Below are 24,657 nucleotides of genomic sequence, written 5' to 3'. Positions count from 1 at the left end.
AATGATATCCATAACTGTTTTCTAATTTCTATTAACAAGACTCTAGAATAAGAATAATTTCCAACCCTTCAATTATCTTTAAAATCACAAGAATCAGCATCTTAATTATATAAACTTGATAGAATAAGAAAAGAGAGTAAAGAATCAGAGAGTTATTTCTTGAATGATCGCTTGTTGTGTATTGTCTACATGTTCTACCATCTGAGCAACAATGCCGAATGAGCTATCCGCGCGCTCAAAGGCACAAGCAAGTGTGTCCTTGTCTTCAAGGGCATCAATTACATCTATTAATTTGCGAATAGGCACTGCCTCAAGGGAACTTGTCATTTCATTGATCATGCAAGACTCAAAATACCACATTTTATTAGAAACTTCACTTAGGTATAACAAACCACTTTCAAAATACCATTTGATTGGTCTCACATCTTCCCATCTTCTTAAAGTATGTTGACACGGGGTGAACAGTAAAGACCTACTTGTTATGGTCACATATGCGACACTCTCTTAAGAGAGTAGCAAAGGATTAACCATAGGGGCATTCCGAGAATTGAATTCGGGACCTCTCGCACCCTAAGCGAGAATCTTACCACTAGACCAAATGCCCTTTTCTTGAATATTTATCATATTTAGCTTCCACTCGATATGATTTTTTCTCTCAAGTTTGAAATCTATCTTTTCCAGGAGTTCGGAGGCTAAAAACATTTTATTAAGGATTTAGATCATGAACAATTCTATCTAGATGAGGTAGTCCTTTGTATCAAATGAAGGGGGGCATTCCGAGAATTTAACTCGAGACCTCTCGCACCCAAAGCGAGAATCATACCACTAGACCAAATGCCCTTGTCATAGGTTTCATATTCAGTTGTTTGTTGAATGTATCATCATTATTTCATTTATTTTAATTGTTCTTCATAGAAATTGTTAATATAATCCATTGTACTTATGGAACGTTAATCATTAAAGAATAAGACGTTAATGAAACCACGTGCAAGTGACATTAACACTTAAGGATGGGTGAAAATGGTCCTTTTATCATCACTTCGCACTATTTTGCAACACGTTTCGATGATAGTTTTGGTAAATGAAATAATGATAAATTAAAAAATTTCTCTCTTCTCCCTCCACCTCCTCGTGCCGTTTTCTTCTTCTTGTATTGGAGGTGTCACGTATGATCATGAGAAAATGACGGTATGAATGGGACAAAGGTTGAGGCCGCAATTTCGTAAACCTATCTTAAGAGAGAACCTAGTATTACACAAGTAGTTGACTCATGATGAGTGTTGCATATGAGAGTGGAGGGTGAAACTACATGACTTGGCCTAGTATACTTGGCAGACAGATGGGGTCTCTCCCCTTAGATTCAAAGTGACTCGTGGCCTTGTGGAAGGATTGCTAGTTAACTTTTCATAGATGATGTTCAATCCAGCTAGATGTCATACTATCCCAATAGATTTTACGTCATGACCCAATTTCCTAGGTTTTGAATCTTAGGTCGTGACTAAAAGACAAAGGTCAAAGGCAAATAAAAAAAAGTAGAATAAAATGAAAGATGAAAATCAGATCGAATTTAAATTAAATTAAGACAACACCACCAAATTTAGATAAAAATAAAATTCAATTATAAGATCGGCATTCAAATTATTTACAATATAGAAATGGACGGACGCTCTAAAATGATCCCCTTTGTAGTGTGTAATTCTCAAATGCTCCTCCATCTAGACCAATAACCTGCAAACACCTAAAAAGGAAAAATGGGCGAGTATAAAAATACTCAATACACAACCTACTTGTATGCTCTTATCGCATCCTTAATCTAATAGGTATCACAATCTATACTCTGGGCTCTAGGAAGTTTTGGTCCAGTTTCTACTGCTATATGAGCATCTAGGATGCCTTAAAGTTTTGAGCAATACTTTAGCTGCTAACGTAGCTACTCTAGGTAAGAGGGAAGTTCTTCACCTATTTATGGTGTCGTTTATCTTTTGGGTGACAAATCTCATCTATGGGGTGAACTACTTTTTTGTTCTTAGACTTAGGGTAGCTTGTTTTGCCTAGGTAGTGTGTAACCGGTGTCCTTGTTCGAGGCGCTACCTCCTAAAACTCTCTCTCTCGTTGGGACAATATGGCGTGTGCTAGCTTGATCATCATCCGTAAGAGGTAAGTTGGTGAACCTTTCCCATAGGACCATATAGTCACCCAAGGTTGGGAGAGCTACCCCTATACTTGCCCGCTATTGAGTCAACTTGTATGATTCCACGCCCTTCTCAGGGCAGGTTTAATGTTGCGGCTATTCCACAAAGTTGGGCAACTAGTCATCTTGGTGCACTACTCTAATCGACCTAGCTCCACAATACTGGTACTAGAGTGGAAAGGGTAGCAAAGGCCATGATGGCATCATTAAACTGATGACACCATACATACTTCTAACGGTTTGGAGCCTATCTTTGTCATTCTTGAATGTTATGGAGGACTACTAAGTTCTTAGGGGCATCTACGCAATTTAAAAATTTTCTTTTGTTTCTGGGACGTCTTGGACCAACTCCTCAAGGTAATCCACTCTCTTAGTGCACAGTCGTCTAAACCTCTAGTATGCTCAAAGATTAAAAAAAAAGATTTTATTTATTTATTTATTTTGTATAGCGAGACACAAGGACTTAAAAATTTAAATATGCATTCAAAATCAACATAAAATTTAAAAGGAGGTACAAAAAATACATAAGTTTAAAGAAAAAGCATTTAAAATAATAATAAAATGGCAAGGAAAACTCGATTTAAAGGGTACCCCATGTAGGTGCACGGTATTACAATCGCACTTTTGATGGCAGCAGACTTGCGATTGTGTGGCACTCACTTTCCAATGACAAGTGAGCTAAGCTAATTCGTTCTTACGTCGCCTACGACCAAGCGACGTATGCTCGATCCTTTGGCCTCAGTTTAAGAAGAAGATTTTAGTAAACGAGGGCAGAGATAGATTTTTGAAAGAAAGATTTTGAAAGAGACGTTATATATGTAAGCAAGAGAGTAACAACAACGACTCACAGTATATAACTATTGGTAGGGAGAAGTTGACAACTAGTCATATCCCCTATAGTACATTATGAAGCATTTCATGTCTAACAGGCCTATACATGATTTTTTCGAAACGTCATACTTCCATGTCTGGAAGGCCTAGACATGATATTTTCTAAACATCATACTTTCTAGAAATACAAAAGTAAAACACTAGAACATGGAAAGACATAAAGGGTTTGACTTGTCATGGGCATGCGGCCATGGGCTGAGGCATTTCATGTCTGGCAGGCCTAGACAAGATTTTTATGAAACGTCATACTTCCTAGAAATACAAAAGTAAAATACTAGAACATGGAAAGACATAAAGGGTAGTTTGGCTATGCGGCCATGGACAACACGCTTTGGACGAGCATAACCATACTAAAACATGGAAAGACATAAAGGGTTTGGCTATGCAGCCATGGACAACACACACATTATAAAAATACTAGATGAGCAGCCTACTTGTAAGATCTCTTTGCAGACGAGCATGACCATACTAAAACATGGAAAGACATAAAGGGTTTGGCTATGCGGCCATGGACAACTCACACATTATAAAAATACTAGGTGAGCAACCTACTTATAAGATCTCTTGGTAAGGAACGTGACCATACTAAAACATGGAAAGACATAAAGGGTTTGGCTATGCGGCCATGGACAACACACACATTATAAAAATACTAGGTGAGCAACCTACTTATAAGATCTCTTCGTAAGGAACGCATACTTATTAGGCTCTGTTGCAGGTTCTAGTTCACATGACTCTTGTAACGAGCTCTGAAGCATGGGTCCCTTATGGGTTCCACACTAAGCACACAATTGTAGGATCCTAACACCTCTTGGTTGGTTTAACATTAAAAGGCAATCATGATCTAAACTTAAGACCTCTCGCACCCGAAACAAGAATCATACCACTAGACCAAATGCCCCTATTGTTTATTTGTCATTTTCAGCTTTCTACATTTACAGGTTTGAAATTTATGCACATGTTTTTTTTTTTTTTTGTTAAGAAACTACTATTATTATCATGTTAATCTCAAGGTTGTCCATCACACAAAATAATTTATCCTCAAATCATTTGGATGTCCTTAAGTTACTATTCTTAAGAAATATTGATATAATGTAAATATATGTATGTATATTATATTTTAAAGGAACTTCTTATTTTTAGCTCTTTAAGGAAAAATGACCGTCAAGAGGTAAAAGAGTTTTTTTTAAAAAAAAATTAAAAGTTTTCATTAAATAATAATAAAACATTTGAAAATTGGAAAATGACAAAAATATCCTTGAACTTCATAGAAATTACGAAAAATATGGCGGATAAGAAAATCAGATTTGCAACCGTGAGCATGATTTTGTTATATCTTCATTTTCCACCCTTAGATCTTCACCAAATTTGAATATATTATGAAGAGGCACAACTCATTGAATCCCATGACAAAAATTAAACACAGTGTTCGGGAGAGATATTTATGGTAGAAATTTGAGAAAACTCAACCTCACATTCACGATAATATTGAAGTTTTAGTGTCGGTTTAAGGTTCTCTATAAAGCTTGAGATTTTAAATTTATTGATCTCCGATTTCTTCCAAATTTGAGAACCGTAGTTCACCATTATCCTTCAAACTTGCTTCTACACCTTCTAAATAAGATTACCCACGAGTTTGGTGAAGGAATCAAGTGCTGAAGTTGCCTCACACATAGCTTCCCAATTTGGTCCGCCATTAAAAGAAGGTTGAAGCTGGAAAATTCAATCGGAGCCTACACGTAAATGTTTTTACGAGAAACTATCCCATTCAATTTTTGCACCTCCGTGGAACATTTCTATAGAAGACTACGAAAGCTAACAAGTCCCAGAGTGTGTCCAATTAAAGAAGAAAATCATTTTCGTCCATGATTTGGGGGTAAGGATCTTACTTACCATCCATTTTTCTTCAAAATTGAGTCTTTCTTTACTTTTAGAAGATTAAGTTGAGCACTTTTGATGATGAAATCGAAAGCTAATACGTCCTAGATCACGTTGCCTATGGAAACAAATTCTGTGTTTTTAGGTTAGTTACACGACTTAGGATCAAATTCAAAAATTAAGACCACATAGTTATAGATATTGAATATATGGAAGAAATTTGAAACGCCCTAGAATTGGCTGCAAAGAGTTTTTTGGCTTGAATTCCGGTAAGGATGAGTTTTCCAGCAAAATTTGGAAGTGTATATGGGAAGGTATAGAATAAAAGCTTTAACGAATAAATTGAGGGGAGAAACGCTCATAATAGAGGTGAGGTTTCAGGCCGATCAATCTACTTATATGTCATAGGGATAGGTTATAGTAAAATTATTCTCCAAGGTAAGTCAGGGGCATTCCAAAAATTGAACTCGAGACCTCTCGCACCCTAGCGAGAATCATACCACTAGACCAAATGCCCTTAACTATTATTGTGTTTTTCAATTTTTATAAAATTTATTATTATTAATGAAATCTTGTAATTTATTTTATACTTTTGTCTCCAATAAATCTCATTCCTTCCCTAAAATCCTAGAAGGGGGCATTCCGAGAATTGAACTCGGGCCTCTCGCACCTGAAACAAGATTCAAACCACTAGACCAAATACCCACTTTATGTTAAGTTTTTGTAATATTTTATTTATTTATTTAAAATAGGATGCAAAGTTTGATTATTCTAAAATTATCTATACGGATAGGTGTATTAACCATAGAAAAGATAAAAAAAAAATAGTTGAAGTTATTACACCAGGTAAATTTTAGTTTGATAGTTTCACTTCAATCACACATCTTCAACACAAAGTAAAACAATTATCGAATGTTAAGATTTGGATAGACAATATCAAAAGATCGATTAACTATATGAGGGTGTTGATCATGCGGGTAGTTAGTGATTGCCCTGCACGGTTACCATTAAACTAGGCGTGAGATTTGTTAGGAACGCGTAACTTGATAGTTTTTTGGATTATCTTGTCTAGTGGATCTGTGCTATAGGAGAGCGTTGATCATGCGGGTAGTTAGTGATTTCCCTGCATGGTGGATGCGTCCTGTGAGAAGGTGACGATCATGTAGGATAGTCCGCGGAGCTGGCACATACACGGGGTAGAGCCCTCGATCTTGGGCGATTACATGACCTATGGGACGGATTCGCTAGCTACCTCTCATGGATGGATGAGAAGACTAGCATTCATCATGCATCCCCTCCTAAACTGTGTCAAAGAAATTTTGGAATGATTCGAGCATTGAAAGCTCAAGAACTGAGGTCTCAAACAACGACGAGGTAAATAGCAATCTTAGACATTTCTTAAGAATTACTTGGCCATAAGGTGAATTGAATGCTCTAACAAGGTTTCATAAGGATCAAGACTTTTGGAAAAGGTTTGGAAAAGAAAAAAAATAAGCTTTAAGGGTCAATGTTTGTTCACGATGGTTTTGGGTATACCTTTCTCATATTGAAACATTTCCATACAAGAGCTGGAAGACCAATAAATCTCCATTTTATTTTAATAATTAGAGGAGAAAAGGTCCCACCGAGATTTGAACTCGGGTTACTGGATTCAGAGTCCAATGTCCTAACCACTAGATCATGGGACCACATATATTTATAAGATTTTTGACATGGTTTTAGTTTTTATTTTCTTTGAAGAAAAAATAACAAAAATTATTCTCCAATGGAAGTTGAAGGTTTAGGAAAAAGGTAGGGGGCATTTCCAAGAATTGAACTCGGGACCTCTCACACCCGAAGCGAGAATCATACCACTAGACCAAATACCGACCTGATGACATTTTTTTTGTCTCATAATAATTTCATTCATTTATTTGATCTATCAAGCATTGTTGATGAAAAAAGAGGATATTAATGAAATCCATGTGAAAGTATTATAATCCAACCTTTTAGCTTTAAAGAGATGAAAAGTTTGATTATTCTAAAATTATCTATACGAAAAGGTGTATTGATCATAGAGAACAGAAAAAAAAAAAAAAATTAGTTGAAGTTATTGCACAAGGTAAGTTTTAGTTTCATGGTTTCACTTCATTCCCATAAGTAAAACAATGATAGAATCTTGAGATTTAGATAGACATTTTCAAATGATTGATTAAAATCTACATGAGGGCGTTGATCATGTGGGTAGTTAGTGATTCCCCTACATAGTTACCATTGAGCTAGGCGTGAGGTTGGTTATGGACGTGTAACTTGATAGTTTTTTGGATTACCTTGCCCAGTAAATCCGTGCTATAGGAGGGCGTTGATCATGCAGGTAGTTAGTGATTGCCCTGCACGGTGGATCCGTCCTGTGGGAAGGTAATGATCACGCGAGTAGTCTGCAGAGCTGGCATGTAGAGGGGGTAGAGACCTTGACCTTGGGGTTCTACATGGCCTGTGGGATGGATTCTCTAGCTACCTCCCATGGATCATGAGAAGACTAGCACTCACCATGCTATCCCCACTTAAAAGCGTGTCAAAGAAATTTAAGAGTGATTCAGTTATCGAAAGCTCAAGAACTAAGGTCCCAAACACAAACGACGAGGTAAGTAACAATCTTAGACATCTCTTAAGAAATACTTGTAGGAATCCTTGGGTTGTAAGTAGGAACCTTAAGTTAAGCATTGAAATTAAGGCAATATGAAAGAAAAAGTCTAAGAATCATGAGCTGAGAGCCTGAATCATACGTTTTACTCGAGAATCGAGGAACGTTAAAATAAACCACTAAATGAACTCCACTTCCCATGAAATTTTAAAGTTGATCTGACACGTTAACTTAACCGTGGTAAGATAACGTCGTTAAGGGTATATTTGAAATTAGTTTATATTGGGTGACTATTGGATAAGAATAAGTGGCTAAGCAAAAAAACAAAGAGAAATGACCAAAATGCTCCTATGCCTATTACCTTCGGTTCAAGACATTAACGATGTCCAAGTAACATGAAATTTTGTAATAGACCTTATTTCATGATGATCAAGGATTATGTAAAGTTTCAAATTAATTGGAACACGTTTAGAGATTAAAGCAAGATTTATGTGTAAAATGACCCAAAAGCCCTTAAATTACCTGTTGACACTAACTAATATCCAAGACATTTCTAGAGTTTTTATGAAACATATTATCACTTCTCTGATATTTTGTATCAACCATGCACGTTACGGTAATGTGTTAATAATTTATGAGATTTGAGTAGAGCTTAAGAATGTATGTTATGACCTATGCCTAAAAAATTAAGAACGTTAGAACCCAAGAAACTAATAGAATGTTCTAAAAACAAGAAACGAGTAAAAGACTAACACGAGTCCCATATCCATTAAGACAAGATAAATGCTATGTACCACGCAAGAATAAAAGATCGATGTCCTCGTACTTAAAAACTCAAGAAACCCCTACACCTCCTACGGTACATCATGTTTATGACTTAGACTACATCGCTTGGAACGTAAGAAGCCTTAGATGTGAGTTCCAGACTGCATCACTTGGAACATAACACAAACTAAGGAAAGAACCAAGAACAAGATTAAGGTGAAGACAAGAAAAGTGTTAAGAAAGTTGTTTTCTACAAGGCAATAAAAGTAATTTGAAGTAACTTATCCAAAATAGGGTTTTATAATTTTAAAATTCTCAAATGAAAAAAAAAAAAAGGAATTGGGGCATTCCGAGAATCGAACTCGGGACCTCTCGCACCCAAAGCGAGAATCATACCACTAGACCAAATGCCCTCTTTGAATTAAAAGATTCAAAATATATTATAAATATCTAAAAGATTAATTTTTATATTGGTTAAATATCTCTCTTAATTTTTTATTTTATATTCTATATTTTTTAAAATTAACTAATCTATCCAGTTGTGACCTCACATGCAAGATAGACAAGAATAACCCTCAAGTGATATCCATCTGGCGACGTGAAGGCAAGATTGAGAAGTGTCATGATACGACCGAGAAGGTCGGTGCATCATCCAACATATCGAGAGTGTGCATTGACCAACAAAAAATTTCAAGTTGTTAACCCAAGCAACCCAAATAGAGTCTACAACTCAACCCAACCTAACCCTTTTATTATCGGGTTGGGTTAGATATTTAAATTTAAAAAAATCATATTTATCTATAATACATGTTACATTAATAATTAAAATAATACATTCCAATATTCTTAATATTCATAATAATCTTAAAAATACGGTTGATATTGTTCAAACAAATTTGAGAGATTATTGGTAATAATATGGGTATGTTAGCGTTGAATTAGTATTGTTATCTTCTAATTTAAGCCAAAAATTAGTTTAATATCCATTGGCTTATCGTTAATTAAGGCTTGAATCACTAATCTCCACCTTCTATCTCTTCACCTCTTTCATTATTTATACACATCCCTTCAACACATTCTCACAACACAAAATAAAACAAGAGAGTGGCATTTGCATTTGCATTGGCATAGCCACACAGCCACTCTCTCCTAGTCTCCGTCTCAGTGTCGGTTTTTGTTCGTTCGGTCGATCGATTGTGTTTCTAAGGGACGGTGCAGGGAACCCGTGTGAGGTACATTAAAGGAAGCCATGGCTAGCTTTTCAGGAACCACACAGAAGTGCATGGCTTGTGACAAGACTGTTTATCTTGTCGATAAGCTTACCGCCGATAATAGGGTCTTCCATAAGGCTTGCTTCCGATGCTACCATTGCAAGGGCACTCTCAAGGTGATTACACGTTCTCGTCAAGGTTCAAATCTTCATATTTCATTTTAATCTTTCGAACATGTTGGTTTTGCAGCTTAGCAACTATTGTTCGTTCGAGGGAGTGTTGTACTGCAGGCCTCACTATGATCAACTCTTCAAGAGAACTGGCAGCCTTGACAAAAGCTTTGAAGGCAATATTTCTTTATTTGCTTATAGTCGTTAAAATGTATTTTCTCGCTCACATTTTCTAAACTTTTTCTCCCAACATGACTCGAGACCCGAGAACATATGCCAAGGTTATTCATAACGTTTGAGTTACTCACGGCTCACTTGTTCACTTGGTTAGAATAAGTGCCGCACAATTGTTGTCCCCACTATCACATGATTGTGACCCAACTTTCAATGAATATTCTAGTTCTAAAATTTAATTTCCTCTTTGTCAGGAACTCCGAAAATCGTGAAGGTAGAAAAACCCACCGACAACGAGGTATAATTTCTTCGTTTTGTAATCTACTTTTTCGTGACTAAAACTAACATGCTTTTTTAACTATTAATAATGGATTGAGTTGGGTTGCATTGGATTATTGAACAGAAAGCGAATGCGAAGTCGAACCTATTTGCTGGAACCCGAGACAAATGTGCAGGGTGTACCAAGACGGTTTATCCCCTTGAAAAGGTAACGGTGAATGGGACGGCGTACCATAAGAGCTGCTTCAAGTGCAGCCATGGAGGGTGCACAATAAGCCCATCAAACTACATAGCACATGAGGGGAAGCTATACTGCAAGCACCACCACATTCAACTGTTCAAGGAGAAGGGCAATTACAGCCAGCTTGAAACTGAGCGCCAAAAGAGCAATGCAGTGGCAATGAAATTAGGTGCTTCACTGGAAATTGCAGCTGAATCATAGCTTGTATTGGAACAAAGAACACAACGAAGTGCTTGATTTTATTGTTTTCCTGTTTGTTTAAAAAGGTCTTTAATTCTCTGTGGAAGTCAGTTCCAACGCTCATGCTACATTATTTCATTAATCTACGAGGCTTCATCGTATTAATTTGGGTTCACAATTTTACAGATGTGTTTTAAAACTTTGTAGGGTTTACCGCTCGCATAAACTACCAATTCATGAATGCAACCCAAAAAGAAATCGAATTCAAAAATTTGGATTGATGCGTAATGTGGATGTTCCGGTCATACCTATACATGGATGTGAATAGTTAGACCGTTCTTATCACCTGTTTATATGCTATCAAGCCGATAACATTGTTTTCTCCCAAAATGTTCTCATTTTCTCGCTCACATTTTTCACATTAATGTTTGATAGTAAGTTTTAGATTTTAAAATGTAGTTAAATGAGTTCCTTTATATTTAATAGACATTTCTACAAATTCAGACTATTTAAAATACAAGGTCAAAACAAATCTACATTTAGATTTAGATGTGATGGCCAATAATGCCTCCACCTTGACCACTACATAGGCTCCACCGAGTATAAAATATATTGTTGAAAGTAGCACGGTTGAGTATAAAATACACTACTGAAGGTAGCAGAGTCGAGTATAAAATACACTGCTGAAGGTAGCAGGGTCGAGTATAAAATACACTACTGAAGGTAGCAGGGTCGAGTATAAAATACACTACTGAAGGTAGCAAGGTCGAGTATAAAATACACTACTGAAGGTAGCAAGGTCGAGTATAAAATACACTATTGAAGGTAGCAAGGTCGAGTGTAAAAAATACTATTGAAGGTAGCAGGGCCGAGTGTGAAGGTAGCAGGGCCGAGTGTAAAAAATACCATTGAAGGTAGCAGGGCCGAGTGTAAAAAATACCATTGAAGGTAGCAGGGCCGAGTGTAAAAAATACCATTGAAGGTAGCAGGGCCGAGTGTAAAAAATACCACTGAAGGCCGAGTGTAAAAAATACCACTGAAGGCCGAGTGTAAAAAATACCACTGAAGGCCGAGTGTAAAAAATACCACTGAAGGCCGAGTGTAAAAAATACCACTGAAGGTAGCAGGGCCGAGTGTAAAAAATACCACTGAAGGTAGCAGGAGGGCCGAGTGTAAAAAATACCACTGAAGGTAGCAGGAGGGCCGAGTGTAAAAAATACCATTGAAGGTAGCAGGGCCGAGTGTAAAAAATACCACGGGCCGAGTGTAAAAAATACCACTGAAGGTAGCAGGGCCGAGTGTAAAAAATACCACTGAAGGTAGCAGGTAAAAAATACCATTGAAGGTAGCAGGGCCGTGTGTAAAAAATACCACTAAAGGTAGCAGGTAAAAAATACCATTGAAGGTAGCAGGGCCGTGTGTAAAAAATACCACTGAAGGTAGCAGGAGGGCCGAGTGTAAAAAATACCACTGAAGGTAGCAGGAGGGCCGAGTGTAAAAAATACCACTGAAGGTAGCAGGAGGGCCGAGTGTAAAAATACCATTGAAGGTAGCAGGGCCGTGTGTAAAAAATACCACTGAAGGTAGCAGGAGGGCCGAGTGTAAAAAATACCACTGAAGGTAGCAGGAGGGCCGAGTGTAAAAAATACCACTGAAGGTAGCAGGAGGGCCGAGTGTAAAAAATACCACTGAAGGTAGCAGGAGGGCCGAGTGTAAAAAATACCATTGAAGGTAGCAGGGCCGAGTGTAAAAAATACCACTGAAGGTAGCAGGGCCGAGTGTAAAAAATACCACTGAAGGTAGCAGGTAAAAAATACTATTGAAGGTAGCAGGGCCGAGTGTAAAAAATACCATTGAAAATACCACTGAAGGTAGTAGAGCCGAGTGACTGCATCAAAGATGCACTTGCTAGTACTAGTACATCCGAGAATTCTTAATTGGCTTGTTGTAAATAGACCCAGACTATGGAACAAATGATTATCCTAGACCTACACCGAGGTATTGACGGTGATTCTTCAATAACAGGGTCGAGTATAAAAAATACTATGGAAGGTAGCAGGGTGAGTATAAAAAATACTATTGAAGGTAATAGGGTGAGTATAAAAAAATATTTTGTAAGCAGTGTCCTATTCCTTTTTAGGAATTCGTTTAAGGATAAGTTCTTCTTAGGCTACAACCTTAGGTTAGTTTGTTCCACTTAAGTTTAACTTAGGGTAACTTAGCGGAAGCTAGTTCAAGTTCTTAGTTCTTAGTTCTTGGTCCAATAGGGACATCCAATCCTCGAAATTTCTCGAGTTCTCTAGGTCTCCTGAGTTATGGTTCTACTAGTATATTTCTTCATCATCATAGTTCTAAACTTGTATCTTAGGTCATCAAGACGCAACCTCGATTATAAGTTCTCATCAGATTCATGCATTTTAAAATTCAATCAACTCTTAAGGTACTACTGCAGACCCTGCTATCATGGCAAGTTCACTAAGGGGAAGTTAACTGTAATAATTAGTTCTGTAGCTATTCGAACCTCCAATCATTGAGTCAGGTAACCAGTTTTATAATTATTCGGACCCCGCAAATCGAGCCAAGTTTATGATAGGGGCTAGTTAGTGAATCCCTAATCGCCCCCCGAATGACTATAGAAAATCAAGTGTGTGAACAAATCATGAATAGAGACTAGTATAACAATCTAAATATGAATACCTAGTCATGTTTACAGCTTCATTCAGTTCGTTCATTCATTGCAAATGTGCATCATATGAATTGGACATACTTTTAATAGATCAAATCAACTGAGTTCAAGCTCAAATTTATATCACACAGTTCTTATATCACATTTTTCATATATATTACAAGCATAGTAAAATTCAAAGTTTCGAGTTACCACTTGCTTGGTATGCATGACACCTTTTACTCGAGTTTGGACCTTCCAAAAATTCCAAATATCATAAAACGTTTCAAAAATATCCTACATTGAGAGAAATCGTGAAAATTGATGAAAATCGTTTGAAACGGAATCCAGTAGGCTTAAAAAATGTGAAAAGAAAGAGAAGGTCAAAGTCTTACTCTCGATCGTTGACCGTACGATCATCTCTTTTTTGGGCCTTTTGATTTTCTTATTTTCAAAATACATTCTTTCTCATAGGCCTACATTAGCCCAGGTTCAATCTTCTAAGTTCTATTCGTGTTAGATACTAGATTTCTCCTTAATTGAGACTCAACTCCCTTCTCTAGAGCTCTAGAATAATTGTTCAACATTTGAGAATTTGATCGAAATGACTAAGTTAATGTCAAGACTCTGATACCATATTGTTGAATATCAAACTTCTAAAATAGTATGATATTGCACTTTGAGGCTAAGCTCGTGATTTTGTTTTTATTTTCCCTAAAAAACATTATAGTAATAGAGATATATTATTTACTTTACCGGATGTAGAACTTCTCTCCAAGCAATCCTCAACCGTTTATATTAACCATATATATAAAGATTCATGTTGACAATGTATATTGAACTATAGACATTAAATTGAATACGACTCTCCACTATGACATTGTTTAAGCTCTCATGACTTTGTATTGGGCTTCTCCAAGAGACCTCGTATCCTTGGAGAGAGTGTTCCTTTATTATAAACTCATAATCATTCCTAAATTATTCGAAGTGGAACTTTCATCCAACAAAAATGAGGTAATAAATGCTTAACATCTATATAGTTTAGGAGCAAGGTTCAAGATATATGAAGAGAAATAGAGTTGGTATAAATAAGAATATAAAGATAGAGAAAGCCATTGCGATATTGGATATTAAATTAAAATTTCATACACCATATGATCACTCACTCACTCACAAAAAGCTTCCTGCTTCTGTCCTTAAAAGCAAGCATCCAACACGAAGCAACAGCAAAGAGCAGCCACACTGTCAATTTCACAAACAAACTTTTAATTACTTCTAAACTACACTTCTCTTATATATTCCATATTCAATTTTTCATTTGAATCACCTCAATCAAATGGAATCTCAATAAATCATTCAACCCAATGAACCCAATTTAGAGAGGTACATTTAATAAGTTTTATTTAAACCATAAACGTGAGATGGGATAGAATTAGATTTCAGACTTATCTTTAAAACGTGTCTGTTAGGGGAAGGTTTTCACACCCTTATAAATGGTGGTTTGTTTTCCTCCCCAACCGATGTGGGACGTCACAATCCACCCCCCTTCGGGGCCCAGCGTCCTCGCTGGCACTCTTTCCTTCCTCCAATCGATGTGGGACCGCCCCAAATCCACCCCTTTTGGGGCCCAGCGTCCTTACTGGCACACTGCCTCGTGTCTATCACCTTTCGGGGACCAGCGAGAAGGCTGGCACAACGTCAGGAACCTGGCTCTGATACCATTTGTAACGGCTTAGATTCACTGCTAGTAGATATTATCCTATTTGGGTTTTCCCTTTTGGGCTTCCCCTCAAGGCTTTAAAACTCGTCTGCTAGGGGAAGGTTTCCGCACCCTTATAAATGGTGGTTTGTTCTCCTCCCCAACTAATGTGGGACATCACAATATATAGGAATTTTTCTTGCTAGAATTCAATCCACACAAATTTCCAAAACATTCTGTCGGATTCCTTCAAAAATAAATTGAAAAATTTACCGGAAGAGAATTAAAGTAGGAAGTGGAGACAATGGACAGAGGTAGATGTCTAGTGGATATCTCTGAGTTTAACTATAATATTGCTCGAATTGAGTTCTACGTACTCCGAAAAAATGGACCGAAATTAATTTTAATTTTGTATATAGTTAGACTAAAATTTTTATTTAAAAAAATTGAGGTTTAAAATAAATATTAAACAAATTCAAAGTTTAAAAAATGACAAAAAGACCCTTCTGGAACGCATTTTTTGTTTGAAAAAGGAAAGAAAACGAAAAGCACTTTTTGTTCCACCGAAACGAAAAAGGGTTCGACAAATCACCGAAATCTGCGCCTCTGTTCATGTGAGCAATATCTTTCCAACCTGTGTCAGTTTTTACGACTCGACGGTTTCCAAATTCCTCAACACCAAAACAGCAATCAATCCACTAACACTAACAGCCAACGCAAACACTATTTCCTAAACTAACAATCTCCGACGCATCGCCTCAATTTCAATTCGAAAAACGCAGTTTAAATCGGATCAAGGAAGATCAAAATTAAATAGACGCAAATACTTACCAGCCTTCGAGGAATCCAACTTCTTGCCGTTGTTGTTGATATTGAGGCGGAGGTTGACCGTACGCCGGTCCATAAGCCGGAGGCGGATATCCTGCCTGTGGATAACCAGCAGGAGGATAACCAGCCGGCGGCGGATGTCCTGGAGGCGGATAAGCGTCCTTCGGATAACCTTCCGGCGGATAACCTAAAATCATCGACATTCACAGGATCAAATCCGGAAATCGGTCAAATCGAAGCACGAAAGCGAGACGAAAACAAAGAGTAAATCGTTTTTTACTCATACACAGCACGATCCGTTCGATTTGAACCTTAGGAATTCAAGAAAATGCATCAGAACTAAGAGCATTGGTTTAGATGTTACCTTGCGGCGGAGGAACGCCGACGGGAGGCGGAGGCTGGTTGTAGTAACTCATTTTCTTCCACTACTTTCTCTCGGAGATTTCTTGCGCGATCGGATGGATTTTATTAGTAGCCAAACAGAGAAACCAGAGAGCTATAACTATGAAAACTATTTGAATAAAGAATTACTTTGTGTCCGGATTTTTATTTTCTTTTTTATTTATTTTCGAGTTTGAATTTTTTATATTCCCTCCTTCAAACTTTTAAATATTGCGTTAGTAGTTTACAACAAATTTCGTTATATTCTTAAACTTTTTAAAACTAAATTAATAGAAAAAAAAAACCTTTAAATAATTTTTCATTAATATCCTTTTAATTTTTTTGATAATATAAATAATATGTGTTATGTATAAAAAAAAATATACTCAATATCATTAATTTTTATTAAAAAAAGTTTAAATTCTTTTTTATCGTCAATATATAGACAAAATTCGTTTATCAACACTTTATAAATTATTAATAAGTTTCCGAGTATTAATAAAATTTTTATTTTTAACACTTTTTGCATTTTTAGAGTTAAAGTATTAACATTTTCATCCAAAAATAATTGTGTAAGGGTATTTGTTCGATTTTTTTTTTTTAAATATAAGGATATTATTGAAAATTTTGAAAGTTTATGAGTATTTTTTAAATAAAGTTAAAAGCGGGGGAGTATGTTTATTTTTTAGACAAAATATCTAAAATTTAATGCATATTATTTATAATATACTTATTAATAAAGGAAAATTATATTAAATTTTAAGACATATTATTATTTTATTAATAAATTATTATAAGGTATAAGATTTATGATCTACGAAGTTTATATAATTTTATTAAAATTATTTATTTTAGAATAATTATTTAGATTTATCACAATTTAAACTAAAAAACTTAAAATTAAATTAGATTAGATTTAAATGTTGAAAAGATTTAAAGGTTAATTTTATTGGGAGATAATGAAAATTTGTATAATGAAAGGGATGTCGGTCATCGAAGAAACCAATACTGCCACGTCAGCGACCTAGGCATAAAATGAACGGTCCCGATGCATTGAAATATTTAGATTAACTTTGACGGTAATAATAAAGAAAACGTACAATAAAATGGGTGGGGCGCACCACACATGATTAGATGTTGATTTTACAGCTCAGCTCATCTCCATATACACCTAAACCACGTGGCTGCATTATTATTTTGATTATGATGCTTTATGAAAATCATGTTTTTTCTTTTCTCTTCTTTTTTTTTACCCTTTTCAAATTGAATTTAAATCCGCTCGGAATTAAATTTAGGTTTGACACTTGATAGCCCTGATATCTTTTAGGAAAACGCTAAAATAAAGTTACGAGAGCTTATGTTGAAAGTGGACAATATTATACTATTATGGAGGGTCGTGATTCCTAACAATTTCACGTAAAACATCTTTAAATATGAAGTTCATATGATTAAGTCATGGAAGGGGAAGGTGCACCTCGTTGTTAAAAATAGTAATTTTTAAATCTTTCTTATTCATCCTATTCTTAATATCATTTTCGTTCAGATGTCGTGTTGGTTCCTTCATTTCTACCCCCGTTTACTTGAGTGACAATATATATGGATTGCAATCGTTTATTACCTTATAAATTATTTCTCTCTTTGATTTAATCTCTTACCTCTATCAATTTTTTCTCTCTCGTCTTCACTATTCTCTTAATAACGCCCCAGATCCATCGCTAGCAGATATTATCTTCTTTGAGCTTTCCCTTTCGGTGATCTTCTCAAAGCTTTAAAACGCGTCTGTCTGCTAGAGGAAGGTTTCCGCCCCCTTATAAATGGTGGTTTGTTCTCCTCCCAACCAACGTGGGACATCACAATTTATGAAATTTGGTAAATACGATAAAACTTTTTGAAAATTTTGAAGTGAAATTTAGTTTCAAATCTCAATTTTAAGGTTTAAAATTTTTATTTCCAAATAATAATTTTATTTATAAAAATAAAATGAATCCCTTGATTTTAGTTGGTTTGATTTTGTTTTGTGAAGATCTTTACACTTTATTCTAATCATTATTATATAGTAAAAAAAAGGAAAAAAAAAATGAAGAAAGTGACAAGATTATTGACTTGCAATAATATAACTTTAAACTTGCAATAATATTGGATTGGAAATTTATGGAATATAATATTATTTTGAAAATTTTGACCCTTATTTTCATTTCTTTTTAATTATAATTTTCAAAATAATTGGCTATTACATATGTACCGCTAGCGGATATTGTTTTCTTTGGGCTTTCCTTCAAGGCTTTAAAATGTGTTTTTTAGAATTACAATGGCATCAAAGCTAGACACTGGACTATGTGCTAGTGAGGAGGCTGTTTCTCGAACGAGTAGACACGAGGCGATGTGTCAGTAAGGACGCTGGACCTCGAAGGGGGGTGGATTTGGTAGGGTCCCACATCGATTGAAGAAAGAAACAAGTGCTAGTGAGGATGCTGGCCCCGAAGGGGGGTGGATTGTGTTATCCCACATTGGTTGGGGAGGAGAACGAAACTACCTTTATAAACGTGGAAACCTTTCTCTGTGTTTTAAAACCTTGAGAAGAAGCCCGAAAGAGAAAGTCCAAAGAGGACAATATCGGCTAGTGGTGGGCCTCGGTCGTTACAACTTATCTTTGAAGAAATCACATTCACGTATTAACTTGTTGTAATTGTATCGACCCACATGTAAGATTTAGATTTTGGATTTTGCACTTGTGTCCTGACATTCCCTTACATCCCGTTGCAATATGGTCAGATTACTTACTCTTTGCTTCTAAGAGTAAAGACTATCTCTACAAGCGAACACGAGTTCTTCCAACATATTTTGTCTTCACTAATATGCATCTAATTTTTAGTTTTGAATTCAGATAACTTAATGTATGTTCATTAATAAAAGTTAAAATTAAGCTCATTGGAATTGTGGCAATGAGATCAATAATATTGTAGAAGGAACCAGAGAGAAATTTGAACCTTAGGATGAAATTATCGAGTAGGGACATAAAGATAATTAATGAAAAGATCTAGAATATTATAGGTCGGGCACGAGGCTGAAGATGATAGGTGTTGAGGTGCATGTGCGTGTGGCTGCGAGTGAGAGTGCAACTGGGCAAAGCTTTAGGCACGTGGGACAGGATCAGAGAGCACGTGTGACCTCAGATTTGACTTTGGTTTGTCCTGTTCGACTCCTTTTGACCCATTCTATCAAGATTAAACCATATTGACTTTGAAAATTGTGAAATGTAAGTCCGAGAGAAACTGTGATAAAATTACCCTATTTATAGTAAATTACGAGAAGAAAGGAGTTAGCTAAGTAGCATATTGGAACTCTTAAACGAGTTCTTAACTTGTTTTATATATATAAGCATGCTGATAGCATATTGATTATGTGACTGGGAGCTTTATATAATAAATATGAGTAAGTGGCATCATTTAATTTATGATATCTACAAATGCCGGTCTAAGATTTGTGGCTGCTTCAAATTCGAAATGGAAATATAGGTTGTATGACTCTAGTTTATGTTTATGAGTTGATTAGGTTACGAGCTCTCTATGAGTATCTTTAGTCTACTAATCCCGCAAAATTCTTGAGAAACGCACTGTATGCTAAGTTGGAGCAATGAGTATTTCTGACCGTCAACTTATATAATATTACAAGCCGCTAAAGAGTTTAGGTAGATGGGTCTACGAATAAATAGAGCCAACAATCTAAACTTAAAGTTAGTCGGAATACCTTTTAATGAACCACAGGTCCTAGTAAATGAAAGTAGGAACCACGGGATAAAAAAAAACTTAAGAATTAACTGGAAAGATAGTCAATATAACTTGTTAAGGACAACTTAGCTACTTATTAATCTAATTTACTCATCAAATTTATTTACGTTCGTCTTTCTAGATAAGTCTGACGTAGGGTGACCGAGACTATGATACAACTAAGTTGGAGACTTCAGAGAATCCCATCTCGACTTGAGTCTGTTTGCCCATGTTTTTATTTATTTTAAAGAACCGTTTGCTTTTTGGTATGTTTTTTTTTTTTTTTAATAATCTGCATCAATAGTTACATCCGTGATTCAAACTTTCAATGAGTGGATTTTACAGACTAGTCCTAGAAACACTTCAAGAATGATAGCTCCTCTAAAATTTATTCAAATTAGATCATCTCGAGATCTTAGTCGAAAGTCTAGGGTCGTATAAACACTCAATAATTCAACTTATCGTTCAGTTTTTCTCTTCGTTGGCAAGCTTTGACACTAGTTTTACTATTGTGTTTTGTAACTTATCGTTGAGTTTTTCTCTTAGTCGAATGTCTAGGTTTTGTTCGAAATTGTGAATGTTCTAAAAGTTGAGTTAAACGTACTCCGTCACTTAATATTTGCGACATTACTATAGATATATAAGAAAAATTTTGACACGACCCGTCTTAATACACAAATTATTAAAATTAATTACACAATTATTTCCATTTTCATTCAATGGAATACCATTCAAGCTCTTCATCAATAGAGACATCCAAGCCCAAGATTCCAAAGGCAGCAACAACAAATGAGAGCCAAGCTGCCAAAGTTTCAATTTAAACCAAAAGCTCAAGTCGAAGTAAAGTATAGGAACCAGAATGATATTGTAACTAAAACTATACGGAAATCAAAAGCTCGAGAAACAAGCTTAATCGAAATCGAGATTGGACGTAATAAAACTCAAGTCAATCCAATTACATTAGTGACCTAACTATAGCTTAGATCGAGTTGGATAGTTCAATATATTTTCGAGTTCTCGACTATGAGAAAGACAAAAAAAAAGGTCGAGATAAAAAGGAGAACGGAACTTACCAGCTTTCCCAGTAACTATAGGTTTGTTGTTGTTGCTGTTGTTGGGATTGAACCACGACGTAGGTACATTGATTTTGAGGGTTTGTGTGAGGGTATTGTAGGGGTGGGTATCCTTGTGGAGGGTAACCTTGGTAGGGATGGGGATAGGGATAGGGATATCCTTGTGAAGGATAAGAATAGCCATAAGAGTATTCGTGTGGAGGATATGCAGAATTGGGTTGGGGTTGTCCTTGTCCTGGATTATCATGTAGAGGAGGACATGATGGCGGTGGATATGCTCCCGGAGGATACCCTTCATGTGGATAAATAGTTTATCTATGCATCATGTCCCAAACAAAAATCCAATTTAAACCTTAATTTCTACTCCATTTAATATTTATTTTTATTTGTTCTTACTTTTGTGTAATATCAACCTTAATTTTATATATATATATATATATATCAAAGAAGTCTGATAGAACGAAACACTTTTTGTAAGGGTATGGAAACTTTCCACTAGCAGACGTGTTTTAAATCTGCTAGGAAAGCTAAAAAATGACAATATCTGCTAACGGTGGACGTGGGCCATTACAAGAACTAAAATTTTATTTTATTTAAAATTTGCCCACTAAAATTTTGAGATGATTAGGTTTTGTTAGGAATCACTACTCTCCATGGTATGATATTGTCCATTTTGAGCATAAACTCTCGTGACTTTGTTTTGGGCTTCCCAAAATGCCTCATTCCAATGGATATAGTATTCCTCAAAATCCATGATCTTCCTCTAAATTAACCAAGGTGGGACTCACTCCCAATAATCCTCAACAGGTTTATGATCCGAACAACTCGATTATAGTTCACAATAAAAAAAAATAAAGATAAAAATAATATAACCCAACTTTTTATGGTTTGAATAGGATAGTTCGAATCGATCGAATCATATGAACACGCGTAAACGATAATAAGTATTTGAACTAAAAATAAATAAATGAAAGGATACCTTGGGGAGGAGGAACCCCAACAGGAGGAGGGTGCTGCTCGTGAAAACTCATCTCTATTCTTTCTCTTTGAAATCACATTGTAATTTCCTTTTATAAATCCCTTTTGGGACAATGATTTCAAGTGGATTGACGTCAAAACCAAAGACTTTTATTGCTTAAATCCATCGATATTATCGTAAAAATATATACAATAAGAAGTAAATGAAAAGGTTTTACATTATTATTATTTAAATTATTTGTCTATATTAATTCAACCCGCTCAAAATTTATTGAACTATGCTCGTGTTGTAGGGTTAAATGTAGCTATGGAAACTTCGCACATAAATATTTTTTAATAGAACAAATGTGGATGGTAAAGGTTAAACCTTTAGTATCAAAGGAACAATATGTCAATTAGTGTTGAGATGTTTAATTCGATTATATTCATAAAACTTGTTTTATTTTATTTTATTGTTGAATCTAACATGAACCGCTATTTTTTTTTTTTTTTATCAAAAATATTAGTTTTAACTAGTTAAGAGGCCGGTATTAAACAAGTTGTTCCAATTCAACAATAGATGTATTCATATGACTCAAGAGTCTAATTAGTTTTAACTAGTTAAGAGGCGGTTACGAGTGTCACAACCTGACTATGAAGATAGTGTTGAGGATGGTTGGGAGGGAGTCCATATTAATTTAGAAATGATTAGGAGTTTATAAGTAAGGAATAGATCTCCATTGGTATGAGGCCTTTTGGGGAAACCCAAAGCAAACCTACGAGAGTTTATGCTCAAAGTAAACAATATCATATCATACCATTGGAGAGAGTTGTGATTCCTAACTGATAGTAGATAGGGATCCTCAAGTTGTGACCAGAAAAGCTGTAGTGCTCAAGTGGTGCCCATCTAGTCACGTGAGGGCCTACACAAGTGCCATGATGTGACCAATAAATACTGTGCATCATCTAACACACCACACAGAGTGGACATTAAGGAGAAGATGAGGCATAAACAAGATAAGAGATACGAGTAGACACGAGTCAAAGATAGGCTTGTTAAAGAGTCGGGTAGGGCCTCAGGCCTTAACCTCAAAAGTCAATGTTCCAAAGAGAATTTGGGCATGTGGTTTCGGAGTCAAGTCTGTTCATATAAAATATGAATGCTCTCCAAATTTTGTGTCAATTGAGCACAGGACGGATGCTCCACGACACCGTATGACTATTCGCCAAAATGACGTCTACCTGAAGAGAATTGAAAATGCCTCAAAATGTATATTAAGAGGAAACACATTGTCAGCTAACCACTACCCTAGACCCTCTGGCCTAAGTAAGATACCTTGTAGTACATATGTGTGTCACAACGTGGGCGTGCCTTGCGGGATGAGTGTCTTCCTTTGAAAAAGGTTATCCAAGGACAGTACCAGACGACACGGGTGTATCGTTTTTGCGCCCTAGCCCATGTGTCAGAGGTTGGATTATACACCCGCTATTTGGAACAAATGTCGTAAATGGTTTAGCATGGACACAGAAGAGTCCAATGCCCAATGAGAACTTAGATGGATGGATGTTCCAGATGTCCTGTTGAGATGGTCGACACATGGGTCTATTTCCAACAGATGTATCCGAGCAAGCCAAGATGACCGAGCTATCCTAAGACATGAGATGACATCACGATGTATGAGTCGTATTTTGGAAACCAAGATGAGATGATGGGATGCAATGTTGCATTAAGAGACCTTAGCTCTAAGTAGAGGCAAAGTCGAACCTAAGCAAGTCGGTTGTGTCGTGTATGCACACTTAATAACTATTCACTAAAGGCCAAAGTAGATATCATGTATGCCCTTACTTGGTTTTGTTAACAGGGTACACAAACCCTTGCTGTCTACCATCTCAACATATTCTGCCTTTCTTTGTCCCTCCCTTCTTTCCATTCATTCCCATCAAAATCCCAACCAAAAACACAAAACCCCCTTCAATTCTATTCCAATTACGATCAAAAATCTAATCTTTTTTTTGTCTATGTTCTGTTTGGGAAGTGGGAAAATCAAAATTATATTGTTCTTATGGATCATCGCCATAATTTGTTTGTTTCTTCAAATGGGTCTGTGGAATCTGGCTGGACTCTGTACTTGGAGGATTCCTCGTCCATGTTTACTCCAAGAATTCAAAATGAAGAACTGGATTTGTCTATGCTTTCTGATGCTTCTTCTGGGCCTCCAATTTTCCGGGAAAATGAACCTGTTTTCCCGGAAAATGAATCTGGTCGGTGCTTTTGTGATACAACGCCCACACTTTTCCCGAAAGGTAGCCGGAAAATGAAGGGCGGTGACGGCCGACGGCGGCCGGAGCAAACGGCGTCGTTTCTTGATGACACTGCTAGCTCTGATCCCAACTTCAACTTCCATAATTCGGTAGAGAATTTATAAAGTTTTATTTAATTTTTAAAATTTGAAATTATTTTGATTAATTTTGGTTTAAAATTCAGGAGAGCTCAACCAGCTGCCAAAACCGATCTGGAAATCAAAGGCAGAAGAATCAGTTAAGTCAATTTAGAACGTTTCGAGTATATTCGAAGTTCAAGAGTATAATTAAAATTTCGAAAGATACGACAGTTTTATATCGATTTTCATTCAAATATTTATGGTTTAGTTCTAAACTCGTTTTTTTTTTTTTTTTTTTTTTTT

General features: G+C 36.0%; 3 protein-coding genes and 4 non-coding genes across 8 annotated transcripts in view; 2 read left to right on the top strand and 5 right to left on the bottom strand.

Moving 5' to 3' along the window:
* Positions 1-532: 532 nt before the first annotated feature.
* TRNAP-AGG lies at positions 533-604 on the bottom strand. The gene has a single exon. It is a non-coding gene; the product is annotated as a tRNA-Pro (tRNA).
* Positions 605-768: 164 nt separating this feature from the next.
* On the bottom strand, positions 769-840 carry TRNAP-UGG. The gene has a single exon. It is a non-coding gene; the product is annotated as a tRNA-Pro (tRNA).
* Positions 841-6,576: 5,736 nt separating this feature from the next.
* TRNAQ-CUG lies at positions 6,577-6,648 on the bottom strand. Its single transcript has one exon. It is a non-coding gene; the product is annotated as a tRNA-Gln (tRNA).
* Positions 6,649-8,689: 2,041 nt separating this feature from the next.
* On the bottom strand, positions 8,690-8,761 carry TRNAP-UGG. Its single transcript has one exon. It is a non-coding gene; the product is annotated as a tRNA-Pro (tRNA).
* A 745-nt stretch (positions 8,762-9,506) lies between these two features.
* On the top strand, positions 9,507-10,761 carry LOC111434484 (LIM domain-containing protein WLIM1-like). The gene is made up of 4 exons (XM_023071896.1): positions 9,507-9,735; positions 9,809-9,905; positions 10,158-10,201; positions 10,307-10,761. Exons 1-4 carry the CDS (start codon positions 9,598-9,600, stop codon positions 10,622-10,624), a joined length of 597 nt encoding a protein of 198 aa, XP_022927664.1. The 5' UTR covers positions 9,507-9,597; the 3' UTR covers positions 10,625-10,761.
* Positions 10,762-14,280: 3,519 nt separating this feature from the next.
* LOC111434485 (cysteine-rich and transmembrane domain-containing protein WIH2-like) lies at positions 14,281-16,335 on the bottom strand. Its single transcript, XM_023071897.1, has 3 exons — positions 16,160-16,335; positions 15,799-15,982; positions 14,281-14,510 (listed from the first exon to the last, which is right to left on the bottom strand). The coding sequence occupies exons 1-3, from the start codon at positions 16,209-16,211 to the stop codon at positions 14,465-14,467; spliced, it is 282 nt and encodes a 93-aa protein (XP_022927665.1). The 5' UTR covers positions 16,212-16,335; the 3' UTR covers positions 14,281-14,464.
* Positions 16,336-23,932: 7,597 nt separating this feature from the next.
* Positions 23,933-24,657, top strand: part of LOC111434644 — a 1,480-nt gene continuing 755 nt past the window's right edge. The window contains exons 1-2 of one of the 2 annotated variants that reach the window (XM_023072110.1): positions 23,933-24,384; positions 24,459-24,511. In XM_023072110.1, coding sequence (XP_022927878.1) covers positions 24,037-24,384; positions 24,459-24,511 — 401 coding nt within the window. In that variant the 5' untranslated portion in view covers positions 23,933-24,036. Of the gene's footprint in view, positions 24,385-24,458; positions 24,530-24,657 lie in introns of both variants that reach the window. The other variant, XM_023072109.1, reaches the window with a different exon arrangement.

The sequence above is a fragment of the Cucurbita moschata genome, unplaced genomic scaffold (genome assembly GCF_002738365.1).
Source record: "Cucurbita moschata cultivar Rifu unplaced genomic scaffold, Cmos_1.0 Cmo_Scf00045, whole genome shotgun sequence".
In the NCBI taxonomy this organism is placed as follows: Eukaryota; Viridiplantae; Streptophyta; class Magnoliopsida; order Cucurbitales; family Cucurbitaceae; genus Cucurbita; species Cucurbita moschata.
Note: the sequence above shows the minus strand (reverse complement) of the source record. Positions and strands in the feature narration are given on the sequence as shown.